General features: G+C 37.3%; 2 protein-coding genes across 11 annotated transcripts in view; both read left to right on the plus strand.

The window, feature by feature from the left end:
* Positions 1-6,832, plus strand: part of XPO4 (exportin 4) — a 188,329-nt gene extending 181,497 nt beyond the window's left edge. For all 9 annotated transcript variants that reach the window (XM_023553115.2, XM_023553113.2, XM_010593941.3 and 6 more), the window contains one exon: positions 1,581-6,832. In XM_023553115.2, the coding sequence (XP_023408883.1) occupies positions 1,581-1,778 (198 nt within the window). In that variant the 3' untranslated portion in view covers positions 1,779-6,832. The remainder of the gene's footprint in view (positions 1-1,580) is intronic.
* A 3,572-nt stretch (positions 6,833-10,404) lies between these two features.
* EEF1AKMT1 (EEF1A lysine methyltransferase 1) overlaps positions 10,405-20,974 on the plus strand; it is a 50,248-nt gene continuing 39,678 nt past the window's right edge. The window contains exon 1 of one of the 2 annotated variants that reach the window (XM_023553112.2): positions 10,405-10,708. In XM_023553112.2, the coding sequence (XP_023408880.1) occupies positions 10,516-10,708 (193 nt within the window). In that variant the 5' untranslated portion in view covers positions 10,405-10,515. The remainder of the gene's footprint in view (positions 10,709-20,974) is intronic. The other variant, XM_003414000.4, reaches the window with a different exon arrangement.

Here is a 20,974-nt window from a genome sequence, read left to right on the forward strand (position 1 = left end):
AGATGACTGGCACTCAGGGTTTGATTTTATTTCCATTTTTAAACCAAGATAGGGTTTTAGGGCGGTCTTTTTATCCATATTACTGGGAACCCTGGTGGCATAGTGGTTAAGAGCTATTGCTGCTAACCAACAGGTCGCAGTTTGAATCCACCAACTGCTCCTTGGAAACCCTATAGGGCAGTTCTACTCTGTCCTTAGGGTCGCTATGAGTCGGAATCTACTCCACGCAGCGGGTCTGGTGTTTGGTTTTTTTATCCATACTGTTCAAAGAGTCCCTTCCTACAAACATCTTATATCATCTGCATCCCAAGCTGATGGTGCTCTGGCACTTTTATCTCTTGCTCTTTACTACAGAGATATGCCATCTGCATATGGTACCCATCTGTTACCTTTCTCTCTGATTTGGTTTCTTTGAATGCTTACTAGGAAGATAGACTTAATGTCTCCACATATATAATGTAATATATTCCAATTGCCATTAAAAAAACAACAAGAAACAAACATTTATACACTTAGGAAACAGAATGGGGACTTGGGAATGGCTAGGATGATACCTTCGTGGTCTGGCCCCAGAAGCATGCCATTTCTTGTGAATAGGGAAATGATTTGAAATTATACTTAGTCCCTTGTCAGCTGGCATATCCCTTGGCTCCAGGCTTGCAGGTAAGGGCTTGGGGTGCTGTACCTTACTCTTCTTTTCCAATTGTGATTAACATTTGGTTTTACCATTTTGGTTTATAATGGTGTCCTAAGAAGCTAATGAAAAATAACGATAGCCTAGCTTTTTTTCCCTCCTCATAATAAGAGAGCTTATCGTGGAAAGCTGGCGTGGTTGAGTTCCCCTTAACCCCAAACCCATTCCCCTGTATAAGGCTTTGTTACGGAGGGTATTAAAAATACCTCCCCCCTTCCCCCATCCCTGTATTTATTAAGGTCCTTTCTCAAGAGCTGCTGGGTACAGAGCTGATTTGGAGCTATAACTGTATACTCATCCAAAGCTCTGCTTCTACTTTGAGAAAGGACAGAAACATAGACCTCCCATGATGCCACCTCCTCCCCAGTGACTCTTGCCTGAATTTTTGCGGATCTGCTATCTTCAGAACTGTGTTGACAAGATGTCTCTATAAACCTCTAGAAAATGGTTGAAAGTCATGTTGCAGATAGAGGTTATGTATAAAATGCCAAATAAATGAATAATGTGCTTTGAAAACACAGGAAAGGCAATACAACAAAGTTGTTAATCGTGTGGGCTCTGGATCCAAACTGCCTGGATTCTTGTTTATAAGCGGTGTGATCTTGGCTGTATTACTTTATCTCACTGTGTGTCAAAGCCCTCGTCTGTAAAACAGGAATATAAATAGTACCTACTTCATAGCATTGTTGTACAAATTAAGTGAGGTAATTCATGTAAAAGTTTGGCACAGTGCCTAGAGTACAGTAAACATTCAATAAGTGTTAGCTATTAAAAAGAGTTGTCAGACTCTTTCCTTCTAGGATCCACAGTCCAGTAACCAATATGATCTGCTTGTGTGATATTCTGAGAAAGATATGTCTTTATTTATACATTCTCTCTTCAATAGGCTGAATATTCTGAATTGGTTGAAACATTACTGTCAAGTCAACAAGACCCAGTTATTTACCAGAGATTAGCCGATGCCTTCAACAAGCTCACTGCAAGCAGCACTCCCCCTACGCTGGATCGGAAGCAGAAGATGGCCTTCTTAAAGAGTTTAGAAGAATTTATGGCAAATGTTGGTGGCCTCCTTTGTGTAAAATAAATAACAAAACTTTATGCTTCAATTAGACCCTTTCTGCAAAGTGCACTGAATTGCTGAAAGTTGACTTGAGTCTTGTTCCTGTTCCTCAGTTCTTTGACCATTTTCGATTTTGGAGAGCCTGAAAGTTTGATACGTGATACAGTGAAACAGGAGAGGTCAACTTTGAATCAGCTTCTGCTGTTAGATGTTAGCCACAATCTGTCTTGTATGTGTTGTAGATTTTGAACGGTGATTTAAAATTTTCAAAATGAAATTCCATATATGTGCAAACAGGTATGGGCACCACAAAATACATATTCAGTGCCTTTTCCCCTTTTATCAAAACATAAGTGGCTAGCCAAAGTTTAGAAGTTTTGTTTTAAACATTAGATGGATACATGCTAAGCCAGTGTTTCTCAGAATGTTGTCCATGGATCACCTGCATTACTTGAGGAGCTGGTGGGAAAGGTAGATTCTTGGGCCCAAGCCTAGACCTTCAGAGTCAGAATTTCTGGTTGTTAGACTTCGGAATCTTCATTTTAATAAGCCCCCTATCACCCCCAAAATTTTGAAGATCGATGCAAAAGACAGTGAATACTCTTAAGAGGTTTTTTGCTTTCAAACTTTTTTCCTCCCTTTGGTGATTAAGTTTGTGATTAAGCAGAAAGAAAAAACAGCACCAGTTGTTTGTGGGCTTCTTTTTAGTGCGTGCATGTGCGCTCAGTGTCTTTATAACATCAACGTGGTGTCGCGGGGTTTATGTAATACAGGTTTCTGTGTCATACTCTCATGCCTGAACTTGAGGAAGTTGTATGTATATCTTTGGTCCGTAAAGAGAACTTTAGGAACCGTAGCCATTTCATTGCCTTAATTTCAAAGACGAAAATACAGAAACAAAGATTTGTTTTAATAAGAAATCAAGTCTTGATGCTTCGGAGTTAGTTTAGGGTGTTAGCTGCTATGAACCTTTTGATCGTGAAGTATTTATGTGGGTTAATGAGTGAAATGAAAGGCTAATTCATGTTTAATCTAATTTTGAGTGTGTTTCTATCCAGCCACATAGCCCCTGGCTAATAATCTCTGAATGGCTTGCTTAAGCAATAATTATTTTAAAGGATGTAAATTACTGATTAATACAGACTATTGCACATTGGGGCAATAGGGATAATAATTATGCTGGAGTGGGTGTTATAGGCAATCCACAGGAGCTACACAGATTTTACTTAAGAGATTAAAAAGTTCATTTTAGATCCTCTAGTTTGGCTTTTTCTAATCAGGATTTTTGTACTGCTGTCATGCTCCCATTAATTCTGTGTTCCAGCTTCAATTATGAAAATGAAGGTTCATTTTATAAACTGCAGGCATATGAAACTCTGCAATACCAGAATCACACCACAGTGACAGAAGGCTCTGTGGTACAGGTGTGCTTTGGTTTGGAGAAGTGGGTTTTCTCTTTCTGCTATGTTCTTGACACCTATATGCAAAACCATTCTTTGAATATATTTTTATATCTGAATTGCATATAGCATATACATCTTCACATGGGATGCTGTGCAAAACTTTGTATAACTCTGCTATTTCAAAGCAGTTATGGTTAACAAAACTGGAGCATCTAAATTATATCCAACCTGTGCATGTGACATTAGATGTGAGTGACTGCAAGGCATAGGGCCATAACTTTTGAAGAATATTTTTCTGTTAGTTTAATCACAGTCGAGTAACAATTGAGGTAGAGCAAAAAGGTCTTACCAGACTGCTAGGGAGAAGAAACTAGTATCACACTTCATGAAGTATATATATATATATATATATATATATATATATATATATATATATATATATATATATATATATATTGTATTTTAAAAAATACCTTGAACCTGCATTTATTTTTAGATTTCTTCTTTGTTGTTTTGTTTTGTTTTCTTTTAAAGAACTTGAAGTCATATGTAGCAGTGATCACTTTGTTTTGATTGTTCTTGGTATTTGCTTCCCAGCTCCCTCAGGCTTTCTCCATAGCTGTGAGTCACATGTATCCATGTGTGTGTGATAGAGGCCCTTTGCCAAAGGGTACTGAGATAGGCAGCTGGCTGGGTAGGTCTACTGGCCATGACACTATAATCAAGTTACTAGTAAACATAAAGATGAGTAGGAAGGGAAGGCTCAGTAAATAAGCAGGCATCTGTGTTTAATAATTTTTATCCAGATGGAAATTTATTTGCTAAATTTGCCCAGACGCTATTACAGAAGTGCAATTTTATTAAACCAGTTTTAATTAAAACACTTCAGATTGGACCAAATAATACTTAAGAGATTACCAGAATGTTGATTAGTGGGAAACTGGGGCAGTTGGGGGGGAATGCCACCACTTTTTTTGGTAATGGGGATGCCACTTAATTGCAATGGCTAGGCTATTTTCAGGGTGTTTGTGTATATGCTTGCCTGATTGGATATTTGTTTAGTTTGGGTCTTGTTTTATTTTGTTCAGTTTTATCTTTTGTTATTATTAGCTGTTTAGAGTCCTCCCCCCGCCCTTTTTAAATGCTGTTGGCCCAGTGGTTGTCAAGAACACTGGCTTGATTCTAGTAAATTGATTTTACTATTAAAACTATTAAACTGTCAAAATATTTTTAAAGACAACATTATTTGTGCCCTATTTGATTTTTAGATTTTTGTGTTTTATAAAAGTTTTGCTATTTGTATAGCGCCTTTTAACCTCTGGTTTTCAACTCATCCTTTGAATTAGTTCTCATTTTCCTTGGCGTATTTGTTTCCCAAGGCATAATCTCTGAGGGATCCCAAGGCACAATCACTAAGGACATTGTAGTTTTATAATTTATATTCATGTAATAGCAACATGCAACTATGGTATTATAGCTCTATTAAAAAATGTTGGTTTGCTGTCATGGTCCTTCTGCTGGCTGGATGGCTACCTCGCTAACTAAACTCCTTGACAGTATATTTGACAGTGTCCTTTTCAACAGTTCATCAGATCTTTCTCCTTTGCTGTATCTTAAAGACAGTAGCATGTTAACATCACTGCATTGAGTTTTTGTCTGGTATAAAGTGTGATATTTTATGTAAAAAAAAAAAAAAAGAAAAAAAAACATTGCAATATTTTTCTAACTAATGGTAAGACTTCAATCATATTTCATTAAAAACCATGTATCTATAGTATATTATTCTGTTCAGATTAGGTAGTTACTACCTTTTTTTCATGTCAAAATCAAATATCTATATGACCTCCCCACATTCAGCATTATTTAACACACCCGTTACTTTCTTTAACTTTGTCATTTACCTAAAACGTCAAGTCTTTACATTTCTACTATCTGTACTATCAAGTATTAAAGGAAACTAGCAGTAAATGTTAAAGGTTTCAGGTTTGAGTATCCTAGTATATGGTGTCATTTAACCTTTAAAGTACTATCTTCCTTTGCAGCAGTTTACCTGTGTTTAGCTTGTCACTTGTGTCATTTGAGGTGGTTGTCATTAGACATTACTAAGTTGTCTCTGATGGGTGGTTATCATTACTGGTTCATGAGTAAAATATTAACTTCTCCAGTCAGAAGGAACCTCAGTACTTCTTAGGGTTTCTTTAAGCCAGAGAATAAGGAACTGATTTGGGTATGGGTTATTAACATTATAATTTTTTATGTGAATTCTCCTACCAACTACGTAGCTGATTTGAGGATATAATGTTTTAAATGATTTTTAAATGTAAGTAGATATTCTTTGACTTGGTAACTGTGTTCTGAAAACACTGCATTTAAAATTGTCTTAAACATTGATTTTCTAAAATTTAAAACTGTACAAATTGGGCATACTTTTGAGATTGAGTTGATTAAAAGTACTATGGTTAAAGTTGAACTTTAAACATTTTAATTTAAATGTAAGAAATGTGAAATACGCCTGATTGATTATAATGGGAACCCATGACTTATTTAGCCAAAGAATATATTTGGTTCAGGTAAAGATACAAGCTTAATAATGGGCATTCATTCTGTTTTAAAGAGGATGGATGTAGGATTCTTTTTCTGGCCTCTAGGTCTCCATGTGTAAGTCTTTGTAAAGACTGAAATATTCCAAACTGGCTGTGTAGAATTGGGAGACGTGGCTTGCGAGTTAAGACTCATGGGGCTCACAGCATAAACCATGTGACCACTCATCCACTGTGGTTTGTTCTTCCCTTATTCTAAGGCGTTCCCAGAGAAGTAGAGGGGTTTTGTTTTCCCTTTTTCAGTCTGCATCCTTGGCCCTCTCAGCTATTAGAAGCTGTCATGTACTAATAGCCCATTTTCTTAGTGGGAAATTAAATACTGCATCTGCACTATCTGCTAAATGGGGATCTGGCCTAAGGTATGTTCTTGGTGTAGGCTTCCTGGTGTGGTGTCTTTTACCACGTGAAATTATGACAAATTCCAAATATTGGTATTGTGATTTGGCTCTCTGTACAAAGAAGCTCCATGCAACGGGTTTGTGGTTTAATGGTCACAAGATGTTAGCACTGCTACTATTCAGCATGTGTAAGATTTTTTAAATTTATAAATATAATTAAAATTTTTAACTTACACGAAGACTTTTCAGTTTTTTAAAGAGACCCAGGGATGAGTATATTGTTAAAATATTTACCTCTACTGAACATAACTATGAAGGTATAAAGTTGCATTTGATTTTTCAAAAGATGCTGCAATATGATTTTAAGAAGTAAATCAAGGCTATGTATTGAACTAGTAACAAGCTGAATATCAAATTTATAAAATTTTATTTGTATTTTTAAAATCCATAAATGGGAGTTAAAATATGTCTTTTCACTAAATATTTTTATTACATTTTTGTTTTGACCATGTGTGATTTGTTCATGGGTATTTAGCTAGATTCTTTTATGAAACTTGTTGAAATGGTGCTAGTTTGTTTACCATCATAGGATGATTGACACAGGCGACCTTACACAGTCATAAAAAAACAGGAAATATTGTATAGCTAAACTTGCATTACCTTGTAGGGGAAGCCCCAACCCTAATAGAATACCCAGTTCTCAGAAAGAAAATAAAAATTTTGTTTATATTCTGTAACATTTAGTATGTTTATTTTTACCTCAGCCAACAGTCTTAGAAACAGTTTGCATTATTAGCTAAATCATTGGATTTGGGGCACATTTGTAGTAAACATTTTTAGTAGTTTGAGTCATTCTTTGTGGCCTTTCAGGGGAAGTGGAGAATCACCATTCTGTTACATGCTAGACAGACTTTCCACCCTTCGCCCAATCTGAAATCTTACGAACATACAGTCATGTTTTTAAGGAAGAAAATACAGTTTGAAAATATATTTGTTTTAAAATTGATTTTGCTTTGAATGTTCATTGATTTATAGTGGTATTTCTTAGGTTATATTCAGACTTGATTACACTTAAAAGGATGGAGAAAGAAAAATTAGGTTATTTACAAAGACTAGAGTGTGTTTCTAGTCTGTTTCCTCTCTTTCATTACTAAGGGTGGGACCTTAGGCACAGGCCAACCATCTGTCATTTCAGAGAGCCATAAATGATTTTAAAGGTCCTAAATACAAAAATCCATTACTGGTTTTTAAAGACATCTTTAAGATAATGGTACACTCCAGAAATACCATAGGTTTATATTGAGTGGCTTATGAATGATGGGATCCCTGGTGGTGCAGTGGTTAAGAGCTCAGGCTGCCAGCCAATAGGTCAGCAGTTCAAATCCACCAGCCGTTCCTTGGAAATCCAAGGGGCAGTTCTACTCTTCTATAGGGTCCCTATGAGCCAGAATCAACCCAATGGTAATGGGTTAGTTTTTATGAATGATGATTTTGGTGTGTTGATTAATTATGGGTTTGTTATGTTTCGAAGCATAGGATCCCAGCCTGTGTATTCTATGTATAATCTCAAACGGCAGTTCAGTCTTGACTTTCTTTTAAAACTAAGTAGAAGCAAAGACCATATTTGATGAAATCATTGAGAAAAATCTTTGCTTGGAAATTCCATACAGCACTTAATGGCACATACTGCCTCAGTCCTAGCACATAAATCATCCTATTATGCACTTTCCATGTAAATTATTTTTACCATCCAGCATAAGAGTGAACTGAGGTAAGTCATTGATGTTTTCCAGAGTTGATGAAGAAAATGAAACAAAGAGTTTAAATATTTCTATTCCCATATTAGCAGTTTTTGATACTTTGGTTAGTCTTACAAATATTCTTTTCAGTCAGCCCAAAATCTTAGGTGGTAACCGTCATTTGCATACCTCCTAAATGTGCTGCCCCAGATGGTTCTCTCTGAGGACTGGTCTGGTAAAGCTATTGGAAAAGGTAGAGTACAGGACAGGTAGAGCGACCTAGATTCAATTCCTAGCTTGGCCACTTAGGATCTACATGAATTTCCAGGCATCTGTCATCTGTATCACGGAATCATAAATGCTGTTATTCTCCAAGGAGAGGTTTACAAACACAGTGATGTATAAAATATATGTTCAATAAATTCCATTATATTTAAAGATTTTTTTCCTAAGAACACATTTTCATTAGGTAAATGTTTCCTAACATGAAGTCTAAGGCCTGATAATCATTAATTTTTAATTCTGTGGTATATTCACATTGATAGAATATGATCCTTACAGATCTGGTCACAGCCACCATAGTGGTACTGTGATAGAGTTCACCATACTATTTACTGTATCTTTTTTTTTTTTTTTAAAGAGAAAATCAACCCAAACCCACTGCCATTGAGAGAAAATAGGTTTATGTGAATCCACAGTTCCGATTTCTGCTGAATGTATTCCTATTCCTATAGCAAAAAATTTCCTGTGATTCCCAAAGTTTCACGCATCATTAGTTCTTCATAACTTAGTCTGTTATCAAGTTTGTGAGAAATAAAATGGATTTCTTTACTATGAATGTAAAGGCTTTAATACACTAATACTCATTGTGAAGCTCTGAAAGATCTTAACCAGATTTTCCTCAGTTTACAGTCTTCTCAAAGCATCTAATGGGCCTGAATTCTAGGGAACATGCTTCAGATAATTGAGTAATTTGATGATAAAGCACTCAAATAATGGAAGAAAAATACCCGTGTTCATTGTAGTTACAGGTAATGTGTTCATTGCAGTTACAGATAATTAGTAGTTGGTTTGGTTTTTTTTTTAAATAGGAAAACAGACTGGCTTCATCTTTATCTTAAAAGATCTTCCCAGAGTGACTTCGGTTTCTCTTTTTGCACACTTTCTACAAGGAATTTGACTTTTAGATATGAACAAAAGCCCTTTCTGAATATGCAAAAGGAGTAATTCCTGAATTGAAGTTAATCTGAAAGCATCTTTCAAGTCCAGTTTAACTTGATAAGTAATTTCCCCTTTGTTCCAATGAGAATTACTTTGCCTTTGGTATTTAAAGTTTTGATATGCAAAAACCATTACAATACAAATGTTTAACTAGGAAAATATTAATCTTCATGTATTACTGACATGCTGTCTGAGGAATCAGCATTATTGATAGAGGTATAAGTATTGAAACTTCCTGACGTCTGTGGTCACTTAATTATAAAAATATTGTATGGTAAGTGATACACATTACATGAAGGTAACTACTGTGTCTTACATGGTTTTAAAGCAGTTGAAGTTTTGAAAGCTTAAATTGGTTTCAAACCAAAAATAGTTTGCTTTCACATAAACTTCTCTGTTAAATTACAAGCCAAGGCAATCTCCTGTGTATGGAACACTATGGAAACACTACCTCTGAAAAATACACTCCATAAAAGTTGGTTAGTGTTTCTTGGTTCATGTTAATTGATTTTTTTTTTCTAAGTTTGATATATTTTCTTTCCTGAATTACACCTGGTTTTGAAATACTTGGTTTAATGGACTTGTCATCAGTTTGAAATAAAGTCAAATGAAGCACGCTTTGCTCTAGACCTGAAAACAATACTTAAATAGAAATTATGGTACACCCGAAGGTCTGAATTCAGTGTTTCATAAACTACTGAGTCACACCAGTTGGTAGCTGGCCAATTCATTTATAGCCTCACCTTATACCGGAAAGAATTTAAAGTTGATCAGCAGAATATATAAAACTTAAAAAAAAAATGAAATTGATAAAGGAACACAATATACATTGTTTTGGGGAATAGAAAGTAAATACATCACTTACGATCTGGCAACTGCCAAGGTGGAAAAGACCACTTAATAACTGCCGGTAATGTGCTAGGTACTACGCTAGATGTGTAATACGTTTTACTCATTGTATTCTAACTTGTGAAGACTGTGAAAGAAGTCAGCTGACCAAAAAGCATCTTATATTTCCGTTCATTTTCATAGAGAATGTTGCTGCCTCACAATCGGTAGCTGGTTTTATTTCCGTGTGAAGAAGACAGCTGTCTATAACATCTGTTTCACACACCAATCCGATCTTGCACTCTTTTACACCTCTTGGCGTTCTTTGCAGCAAACCCCATAATGAAAGATGAGTGCGGATAGATTTAGATTAACCACAGTAAACAGGTAGGTAACGATGCTGAGGAAATCTGATTAAGGTGCACGGTTTTTTCTTTCAGGTTTTAAATTTCTAATCCTATCAGTGTTATAAAGCCTCCATTTAATATCTTAACTTCACGTGAACACAAGACATACGAAGTCTTTGTAACTGAAAACCTATATTTACTCTTGGTTTCTTAAAATGCTTAACTTGCAGTGAATCTAGTTAAAATATTACACTTTTTTTCACTGCCATCATCCTTGGAAGTGAGATGGAAAAATGTGCGGGAACTCCCAGCAAGTCAGTCTGTGAGAAGCAGATACACGCCTCGGTCGGAACGCCTACGGGAAACCGCCCTTCTCCAGCCTTCCAGACAAACATGGGCCAGGGCGTCTGCGCGCGCGCGGGTTTAACTTGCCCCGCCCACGTCCTCTGCCCTTTCGGGAAACTGCGCAGGCGCGGCGGTGAGTGTACACTCGGCGGTGGTTGTCGGGCTATCACTTGCTGAGGGGATTTGGGGTTGGTTATGGGTCTTTGTTCCTTCTTTCCCTCATCCTTTTCCCAGCGGAATTAGGTAGTGGTGGCGGGGCAGTGGCAGACTCGCTGAGCCGAGCGGGGCGACCCGGTTCCTTGTTTGGCGCCGGGAAGTTGGGTGCTGAGGGGAGCAGTAACCTACCAGACCGGGTGGCACGTGGAGAGCGCCGGACCAGGCCTCGCCACTTCTTTATGTTCTATGAACAAGGCTTAGCAGTATGCAGGCAGGCGTCTCTGTTTAATAGTGGACGACGGTCATCCACTCAGCAACTGTCAGCTGAGGGCTGATAAAGCAGGTACTGTGCTAAACCAAAAAACTCAAACCCGTTGTGGTCTAGTCGATTCCAACTCATCGCGACGCTACAGAACAGAACAGAAATGCCCCCATAGGGTTTCCAAGGAGCGGCTGGTGGATTTGAACTGCCGACCTGACCTTTCAGTTAGCAGCCATAGCTCTTAACCACTGCGCCACCAGGCCTCTGCGAGATATTTTAGCGCATGAAATTGAGAAATCTAAAAAAAGCAGGATTTACTTCAACGTGAGTGCAATTGAGTGTATTGCTTTGTCACAAACTGGACAGATAACATTTTCAGTCCAGAAAAAAAGTAGCTATGGCACTGGGTTTTCTGGGTTTACTTATCCCCCTTATTACAAGGTTTTTAAAATCACTAACATAAAGAGTTACCTGAAGTCTCTGAAGTTTTTCTAGGAGCTAGGGACCATTTTTTTTTTTTTTTAGGGACCCCTGGCACTGTGCTGGGGCTGGGGAATAAAGTTGGATATAGGAAGCCTCGGCTCTTTCAGCAGACAGACAAGGGAGTGAGGAATTCGGCTGTGCCAACTAGCCCCTCTGGTACAGTGTGAGTGCTGTGATTGCAGAAGTACAGCAAGGGTGGGGGACGTGTATCAGACCAGAAGTGTGTCTTGATAGATAGGGGTTGTGTGTTCGTTCATGGGGGTATCAAAACTCATCGCCTTGTGCATTTAAGATCTGCATTTCACTATAGGTAAATTTTTCTGCAATTTTTTAAAAGTTAATTTAAAAAAACAATTGTGTAAAGCAAAATTCTACCGCAGTTTTTTAAAAAGTTAAAAAAAACAAAAAAGAATGAATTGAGAAAGCAAGAGGGAGGGAACGTTTTAGGCAGGGAACTACATATGCAAAGAAGAAAATTAAAGATTATGAGCCAACTTTCCTGACAATAAATCAGATTAAGAGTAGAATCATAGTGCAATATATGAAAAGTATTTAGAAAACATCCAGGCCAGTCTCCATTCATAGAGAAACCTCGCAGACTAGCCCAAGTTTTCTCAGCCATTTAGTCAGGTATCTGGGTTGAATCCTAGGTTATTGTTCTTTCCACTGGATCGTACTACCTCAATCTAAATTTCTTGCAGAAGGCAGTGTGGTACTATGTAAAATTACACAGTAGGAGATCTTGCTTTAAGAAAATTTGGTATGTGGAAGTTGAGGAATGGCACGTGATTATATATTTGAAATGTGATTGGATTTCCATATTACTCCTTAGGATTACATTAGTTATGTGAAGCACTATTTAAAGAAATGGAAGCTAATCATGGCCCATTGCTATTGTGTGCCCTCCAGTCCATTCTGACTCATAGTGACCCCGTAGGGTAGAGTAGAACTGCCCCATATGGCTTCCTAGACTGTAACCTTTACTGTAATCTTTAAGTAGTACAACCAAAATGTCCCTTAGAAGCAAGGATGAGGAGACTTCATCTTACGTATTTTGGGCATGTTATCAGGAGGGTCCAGTCCTTGGAGAAAGATATCATGCTTGGTAAAGTAGAGGGTCAGTGAAAAAGAGGAAGACCTTCAACGAGATGAATTGAAACAGTTGCTGCAACAGTGGGCACAAACATAGCAATAATTGTGAGGATGGTGCAGGACCAGGTCACCATGAGTCGGAACTGACTCGACAGCACCTAACAACAATCTTTACTGGAGCAGATCACTAGGTCTTTTCTCCCTCAGAGCAACTGGTGGGTTGCAACCTCCAACCTTTGGATTAGCAGCCAAGCACTTAACCACTTTGCCACCAGGGCTCCTTTCCACAGCTCCTCAGGAGCCTGCTAATCTTTGCTGATGCCACACATTGATGTGTCCATCGCTTTGTTCATGCTGTTCCTTCTTTTTCTAATCCTCACTCTTTATTCCTGTCCCTCAAAGCCAAGCAAGCTCAAATACTATGAGTCAGAATCGACTCGACAGCAACAACGGGTTTGGGTTTTTTTTTTTTTTTTGCACTTCTATCCTCTTCCCATCCATGCCCTTCAGTTTGGTCCATGGCACTGAATGGCACTCTATTAGAGGGCTCACCATGTTATCACTATTATTTGTCTATGAGCAGGGTTTCTCAACCTCTGTACTATTGTATTTTGAGCTAGATAATTTCTTTATTACTAAGGGCTATCTTGTGAATTGTAGGATACTTAGCAGCATCCTTGGCCTCTACTCTCTAGATGCCAGTAGCACCCTGCCTAGTTATAACAACCAAAATGTCTCCCAGCATGGTCAGATGTTTCCCTGGTGGTTAAAATCACCCCTGATTGAGAAGCACTGACCTGGAGTATGAGCTATGTGATGCTCAAGGTCAGTTTAATAATAATACAGTACAGCACTGCCCAATTTTTTTAGAGTTGAAAATCTCTTTCACAGTGTTATTACAAACCAGCTTAGAAATTATTTTAAAATGCAAGAGATATTTTGATGTGTAAGTTTTTTAAAAAAGTTTTTAAACTAAGGTGAAACTGCTTGATGGATAAAGTGTTTTACTTTGGAATGATGGAAATGTTTTAGAAGCAAATAGAGTTGGTGGTGATTACACATTGTAAATGTACTAAATGTGACTGACTTGTTCACTTTGATTTTATGTTTTGTGCATTTCACCTCAGTATTATTTTTTAAAAACAACTAAAGTTCATTTAATTTTTAGTATATAAACAGATTTCAATTTTTCCCCATTTAATAAGTAATACACTATAAAACTCACTTTAATAATGTAGAGAACAGTCTATGATATGCCATAATTACAACCCTTTTCACACTCCATGTGTTCCTCCATTGCTCTTATTTCAATCTAACTTTATACGTTTTAAATTATTTATAGTCTGTCACTGCCCCACTGGAATATAAACCCCAAGAGCACAGGGACTTTTAACTTCCAGCACCAAGAATGGTGCTTAGTACATGGTAGTTTCTCGATAAATGACTATCGAATGAATAGCATTGGGAAACTTTAAAATAAACTTTTATTTTGAGATCCAATTCATACTAAAATATATATTGACATTTAACTGCCTTTTATCACCATGAAAGTATAGGTTTTGTTTTGTTCTAAATTTTATTTATTTTGTTGTTGAGAATATACACAGCAAAATGTACACCCATTCAACAGTTTCTACATGTACAAGTTAGAGACATTGATTACATTCTTGGAGTTGTGCAACCATTCTCACCCTCCTTTTCTGAGTTGTTCCCCCCTTGTTAACATAAAATCAATGCCTCCCTAAGGTTGCTATCTAATTTTTTTAGTTACTATTGTCAATTTGATCCCGTATAGATAGTTCTTAAAAGATCACAATGCTCAAGGCAGACATTTTTTACTACTAAACTTTTTTTATTGACTATGCAAAGGCATTCGACTGCAGATCATAACAAATTATAGATAACATTGCAAAGAATGGGAATTTCAGAACACAATTGTTGTGTTCATGATGAACCTGTACATAGATCAAGAGGCAGTTGTTTGGACAGAACAAGGGGATACTGAGTGTTTTAAAGTCAAGAGGGGTGTGTGTCAGGGTTGTATTCTTTTACCATCCTTATTCAATCTATATGTTGAGCAAATAATCTGAGAAACTGGACTATATGAAGAAGAATGGGGCATTAGGATTGGAGGAAGACTTATTAACAATCTGCGTTATGCAGATGATACAACCTTGCTTGCTGAAAGTGAAGAGGACTTGAGGCACTTACTAATGAAGATCAAAGGCCACAGTCTTCAGTATGGATTACACCTCAACATAAAGTAAACAAAAATCCTCACAACTGGACCAATAAGCCACATCATGATAAATGGAGAAAAAATTGAAGTTGTCAAGGATTTCATTTTACTTGGATCCACAATCAACGTCCATGAAAGCAGCAGTCAAGAAATCAAATGACATATTGCATTCGGCAAATCTGCTGCAAAAGACCTTTTTTAAGTGTTCAAAAGGAAAAATGTCACTTTGAGGACTAAGGTGCACCTGATCCAAACCATGGTGTCTTCCATCACCTCATATGCATGCGAAAGCTGGACTGTGAATAAAGAAGACTGAAGAAGAATTAATGCCTTTGAATTATGATGTTGGCGAAGAATATTGAATATACCATGGGCTGTCAGAAGAACAAACAAATCTGTCTTGGAAGAAGTACAACCAGAATGCTTATTCGAAGCAAGGATGGCAAAACTTCGTCTCATATACTTTAGACGTGTTATCAAGAGGGACCAGTCCCTGGAAAAGGACATCATGCTTGGTCAAGTATAGGGTCAGTGAAAAAGAGGAAGACCCTCAACAAGATGGACTGCTGCAGTGGCTGCAACAGTGGGCTCAAGCACATCAATGATTGTGAGGATGATGCAGGACCAGGCAGTGTTTTGTTCTGTTGTACATAGGGTCACTATGAGTCAGAACTGACTCAGTGGCACCTAACAACAACAATAAGCTAAACGGTTGTTTGGTTTTAAGATGACTTCAGGGAATATTTTTGGTTTACGGTTTAAAGATTATCTCAGGGCAGCAGTTTCAGGGGCTCATCTACTCTCCATGTCTCCAGAAAGTATAGAGTGCCTGAGAATTTGAAATTTTGTTCTGCATTTTCCCCTTTTGATTAGGATTCTTCTGTGTAATCTTTGATCAAAATGTTCAGTAATGGGAGCCAGGCACCATCTGGTTCTTCTGGTCTTACGGTAAACGAGGCAGTTGTTCATGGAGGCAATTAGCCACACATTCCATATCTTTCTCCTATTCCCGACTCTCCTTCATGTGTTGCTCCAGGTGAAAAGAGACTAACTGTTGTACCTTTGATGGCTGCTTGTAACCTTTTAAGACCCCAGGCACTATGCTACAAGTTAGGAGGTAGAACAGAAGCACTAAACATGTTATTAGGCCAAATAACTGGGATGTGCCATGAAACCATGAACCCTCCAAACCAACGAACCAAATCCCATGAGGTGTTTGGTTGTACATAACCAGCTTCAGCAGCCACTCATAAGATATAGTTTTTTTAAACTGCTGGTTGGAACTCTTTGATTTGCACTTAAAGTCAACTGGTTTCTTTTTACGGTTTTCATGTTTTATTTGTAAATGATTAGGTTATAGGTTTCAGATTGCCATTTGAAAGACCTTCACAAATGTAGCTGTGGAAGATGTGTAGTACTGTGGTGCAATTAATTACTTTTGTGTGTGGCTTTTCAGGCCATAAGCTTGTAACTCCCACCCAGGTGATTGTGTGATAGGGTAATTGTGGCCTACTAAGGAGATTGGTCAGTTTTGCCTTAAAGGAGAGCCAATTGTAGAAAAGAGAAAGATCCTAACACCACCAAGGAAGAACAGCTAGGAGCGGAAAGCACATCCTTTGGACCCGGGATCCCTGCGCTGAGAGGCTCCTGGAAGCAGGAGAGAGAGAGCAAACCAGTGAGAAGCGTTGACAGGAGAGACCGGGCAGAAGGAAATGGTGCGGTAGACTTGCTGATCACGGAGGGAGAAGGCTGAGTGCCTTTGGGGAGAGGCCTAGGGCCAGGGAAAGGTGTGTCTGTGAGCACAGTAGGAAAGAGGCTGTCTTGATGGAAGACCTGTATCCTGAGTGTTCCTGAGCCTAAATTGTAACTGTTACTTCCCTAATAAACCCCATAATCGTGAATATGGTCTGTGAGTTCTGTGTGGCCATTGCTATGAATAATCGAACACAGCATAAAAGTAGAGAGTGCTGTGTGAGGGACTGCTGGTATCAGAATTAGTAAAAATGGCAGAGAGGAGGCTTGTCTGGCTCCCACTTCATGGGAGTTAGCCTTGAGCTGCTAGTCTTGGTTCAGCTTCCCCTTTGTGGGGTTGGAGAAGGTCAGACACTCCACCAAGCCATTTTTACAAGTACTAATCAAAATTGAAATATAATTGAAAGATTTCTGTGTACATCAAGGATATACATAGACCGACATGCTCATTCACACAGACACACACATAAACACTTTTTCCTTCAAATGTAGACAGTATCATGGTCTGCTTTGGTGATAAACTGGTTGTACCTTCAGCTCTGTCAGGAGACATTGAATTTTAGTAGTTACCTAGTTCTTTTCCCGAATGAAAGGATCTCTCAATCCTGAAATCTTTTCATATTTGCACATCTGCTTGCTATGTTTTTTCAGTTTTCCTTAGTTTGGCATGTGTACACACTTCCACATATCTTTGGAATTACCACTTGAAAATTCCCCAGCCTGAGAGCTCCTGGTATTCTTTTCTGAAAATGTATTCTTTGTGCTTATTGCAGTAAATAAGAACTACTCATTTTATGCCTTCACCATTCCTTGGTGGAACTGCTACAGACACCCCTATGCTAACTTATTTTTATTTTAATTCTAAATTTATAAATTCAAAAGTAGATAATTCATCCTCCTTTTGATTCTTATACAACTATAGAACTAAACACATTTTCCATTTAAATACAAACAAAACCATCAAACAATAAAATTCTGATTAAAAGTTTAGTGTGAAGACTGTTTTCTTGCAATTTATGTTACTGAGAGTAGGCAGTTCTTTTGAAATTTGTGTTCCTTGAACTGTGTAATGAATCAGTTATCACTTGCTGCAAATGCTGTTTCCTCTACCTTAAATGTGTTTCCACCTTTATTTGCTTAAGTAAGAACTTATTATTTAGATCGCAGCATTAAAAAAATGCATAGAAACCGAAGTTTATTAGTGGTTACCAGGGGCAGTGGGGAGGGCAAATGGAGTTACTGCTGAAGGGTACAGAGTTTCTGTTTGGGGTGATGAAAATATTTTGGAAATGGATAGTGGTGATGGTAGCACAACATGGGGAATATAATTAAGTGGTTAAAACAGCAAACCTTTTGTTATATATGTTTTACCACAAAACCTTTTTAAAGGCATTTTAAGCAATCTATTCCAACAAATCAATAGATGGAACATCTACATTTTGAGGTGCACATGTGCATGCATTACAAGTAGGTGACAATGGAATTTTTCAAACTTTTTTATTTTTTATTTTTTTTGGAATTTTTCAAACTTTTAAAACTATAATCCACAAGAAGCAGTTTTGCATCATGACAGATGACCCAGTTCACACATGGGTACATGTGTGGGTATACAGAAGCAAGTTTCACAAAGCAATATTTCTTTTATAAAAAATAATTTATTGAGGCAAAATTCACATAACAAAATTAACCATTTTAAAGTGAACAATTCAATGGCCCATTTAGTACATTCATAATGTTCTGAACCCTTATCTAATTAAAACATATTGATCATTCCCAAGTAAAACCTATTAAGCAATTTTCCTCAGTTCTTCCCTTTTCCCATCCCCTGGCAACCATCAATCTGCATTCTGTCTCTATGAATATACATATTCCAGATATTTCATAAAAATGGAATCATACAAAATGTGACCTCTGGCTTCTTAAACTTACCATATTTTCGAGTTTCATCCACTTTAACACATATATCAGTACTTCATTCATTTTATGGCTGAACAAATATTCTATCGTATGTACATACCCCAGTTTGTCCATTTGTTGACTGACTACTGTAAACAGTGCTGCTATGAATTTGTGTGTAAATGTGCTGTTGTGAGTACCTATTTTCAATTCTTCAAACTCTGAGTAAAATTGCTGGGTCATATAGTAATTCTGGCATTCATTTTGGCATGACTCAAAATGAGAAGAAACAGTCGTAAACATCCACTAATACTCAGAATGTGGAATGTACAAAGTTTGAATTTATGAAGATTGAAAGTTGTCAAAAATGGAATGGAATGGATTGATATTCTAGGCAATAGTGAGGTGAAATGGACTGGCAGTGGCCATTTTGAATTGAACAATCATATAGCCTGCTATGCTAGGAATGACAAATTGAAGAGGAATGATGTCGCATTCATTGTCAAAAAGAACATTTCAAGATTACCAATGAAATACAATGCCCTCAGTGATAGGATAACATCCTTATGCCTACAAGAAAGACCAATTAATATGACTTTTATTCAAATTTATGCACTAACCACTATGGCCAAATATAAAGAAATTGAAGATTTTTACCAACATCTACAGGCTGAAATTGATCAAACATGCAGTCACAACGCACTGATAATTACTGGTGACTGGAAAGCAAAAGTTGGAAACAAAGAAGAATGATAAGTAGTTGGAAAATATGCCCTTGGTGACAGAAACAATGTTGGAGATTACATGATAGAATTTTGCAAGATTATCGACTTCCTCATTGCAAATGCCTTTTTCAGCAATGTAAACAGCAACTATACGATTGAACCTCGCTGGAAGGAATACAAAGATATCAAATCAACTACATCTGAGGAAACATGATGGAAAAGCTCACTGTTATCAGTCAGAACAAGGCCAGGGACTGACTGCAGAACAGACCATCAATTGCTCATATGCAATTTCAAGTTGAAAAAATTTCAAGTTTTCAAGTTGAAGCTGAAGAAAATTAGAGCAAGTTTGTGAGAGCCAAAATATGACCTTGTGTATACCCTACCTGAATTTAGAGACCATCTCAAGAATAGATTTGACAAGTAGAACACTAATGACCATAAGACCAGACAAGATGTGAAATGACATCATACATGAAGAAAGCAAAAAGTCATTAAAAAGAAAGAAAAGATCAAAATGGATGTCAGAAAAAACTCTGAAACTTGCTCTTTAACATAGAGAAGCTAAAGCGAATGGAAGAAATGATGAAGTAAAAGAGCTGAATAAAAGATTTTAAAGGGTGGCTTAAGACAAAATAAAGTATTGTAATGAAGACCTGGAGGTAGAAAACCAAAAGGGAAGAACACACTTAGCATTTCTTAAGCTGAAAGAACTGAAGAAAAAATTCAAGGATTGAGTTGCAATACTGAAGGATTCTATGGGGAAAATATTGAATGAAGCAGGAAGCATCAAAAGAAGATGGAAGGAATACACTGAGTCACTATAAAAAGAATTGGTCAACATTCAGCCATTTCAGGAAGGTAGCACATGATCAAGAACCGATGGTACTGAAAGAAGAAGTCCAAGCTGCACACAAGGCATTGGCAAAAAACAAGTCTCCAGGAATTAATGGAATACCAGTTGAGATATTTCAGCAAATGGATGCAGTGCTGGAAGTACTCACTCATCTATGCCAAGAAATTTGGAAGACACCTACCTGGACGACTGAGTGGAAGAGATCCATATTTGTGCCCATTCCAAAGAAAGATGATCTAACAAAATGTGGAAATTATAAAACAATACCATTAATATCCACAAGTAAAATTTGTTGAAGATCATTCAAAAGCAGTTCCAACAGTATATTGACAAGGAACTGCCAGAAATTCAAACTGGATTCAGAAGAGGAGGTGGAACAAGGGATATCATTATTAGATAGATCTTGGATGAAAGCAGAGAATACCAGAAAGATGTTTACCTGTGTTTTATTGACTATGCAAAGACATTTGACTGTATGACTTATAACAAATAATGGATAACATTGCAAAGAATAGGAATTCCAGAACAATCATGCTCATGAGGAAACTGTACATAGACTAAGAGGCAGTCATTGGAACACAACAAGGGGATACTCTGTGGTTTAAAGTCAGGAAGATGTGTGTCAAGATTGTATACTTTAACCATACTGATTCAGTCTGTATACTGAGCAAGTAATTGGAGAAGATGGACTGTATGAAGCAGGACATGGCATCAGGATTGGAGGAAGACTCATTAACAACCTGTGACATGCAGATGACACAACCTTGCTGAAAGCAAAGTATTTGAAGCACTTACTGATGAAGAACAAGCACTACAGCCTTCAGTAGGGATTACACCTTAACATAAAACAAAAATCCTCACAACTGGGCTAATAACATCATGACAAAAGGAGAAAAGATTGAAGTTGTCAAGGATTTCATTTTACTAGGATCCACAAT

The sequence above is a fragment of the Loxodonta africana genome, chromosome 23 (assembly GCF_030014295.1).
Source record: "Loxodonta africana isolate mLoxAfr1 chromosome 23, mLoxAfr1.hap2, whole genome shotgun sequence".
Lineage (NCBI taxonomy): Eukaryota > Metazoa > Chordata > Mammalia > Proboscidea > Elephantidae > Loxodonta > Loxodonta africana.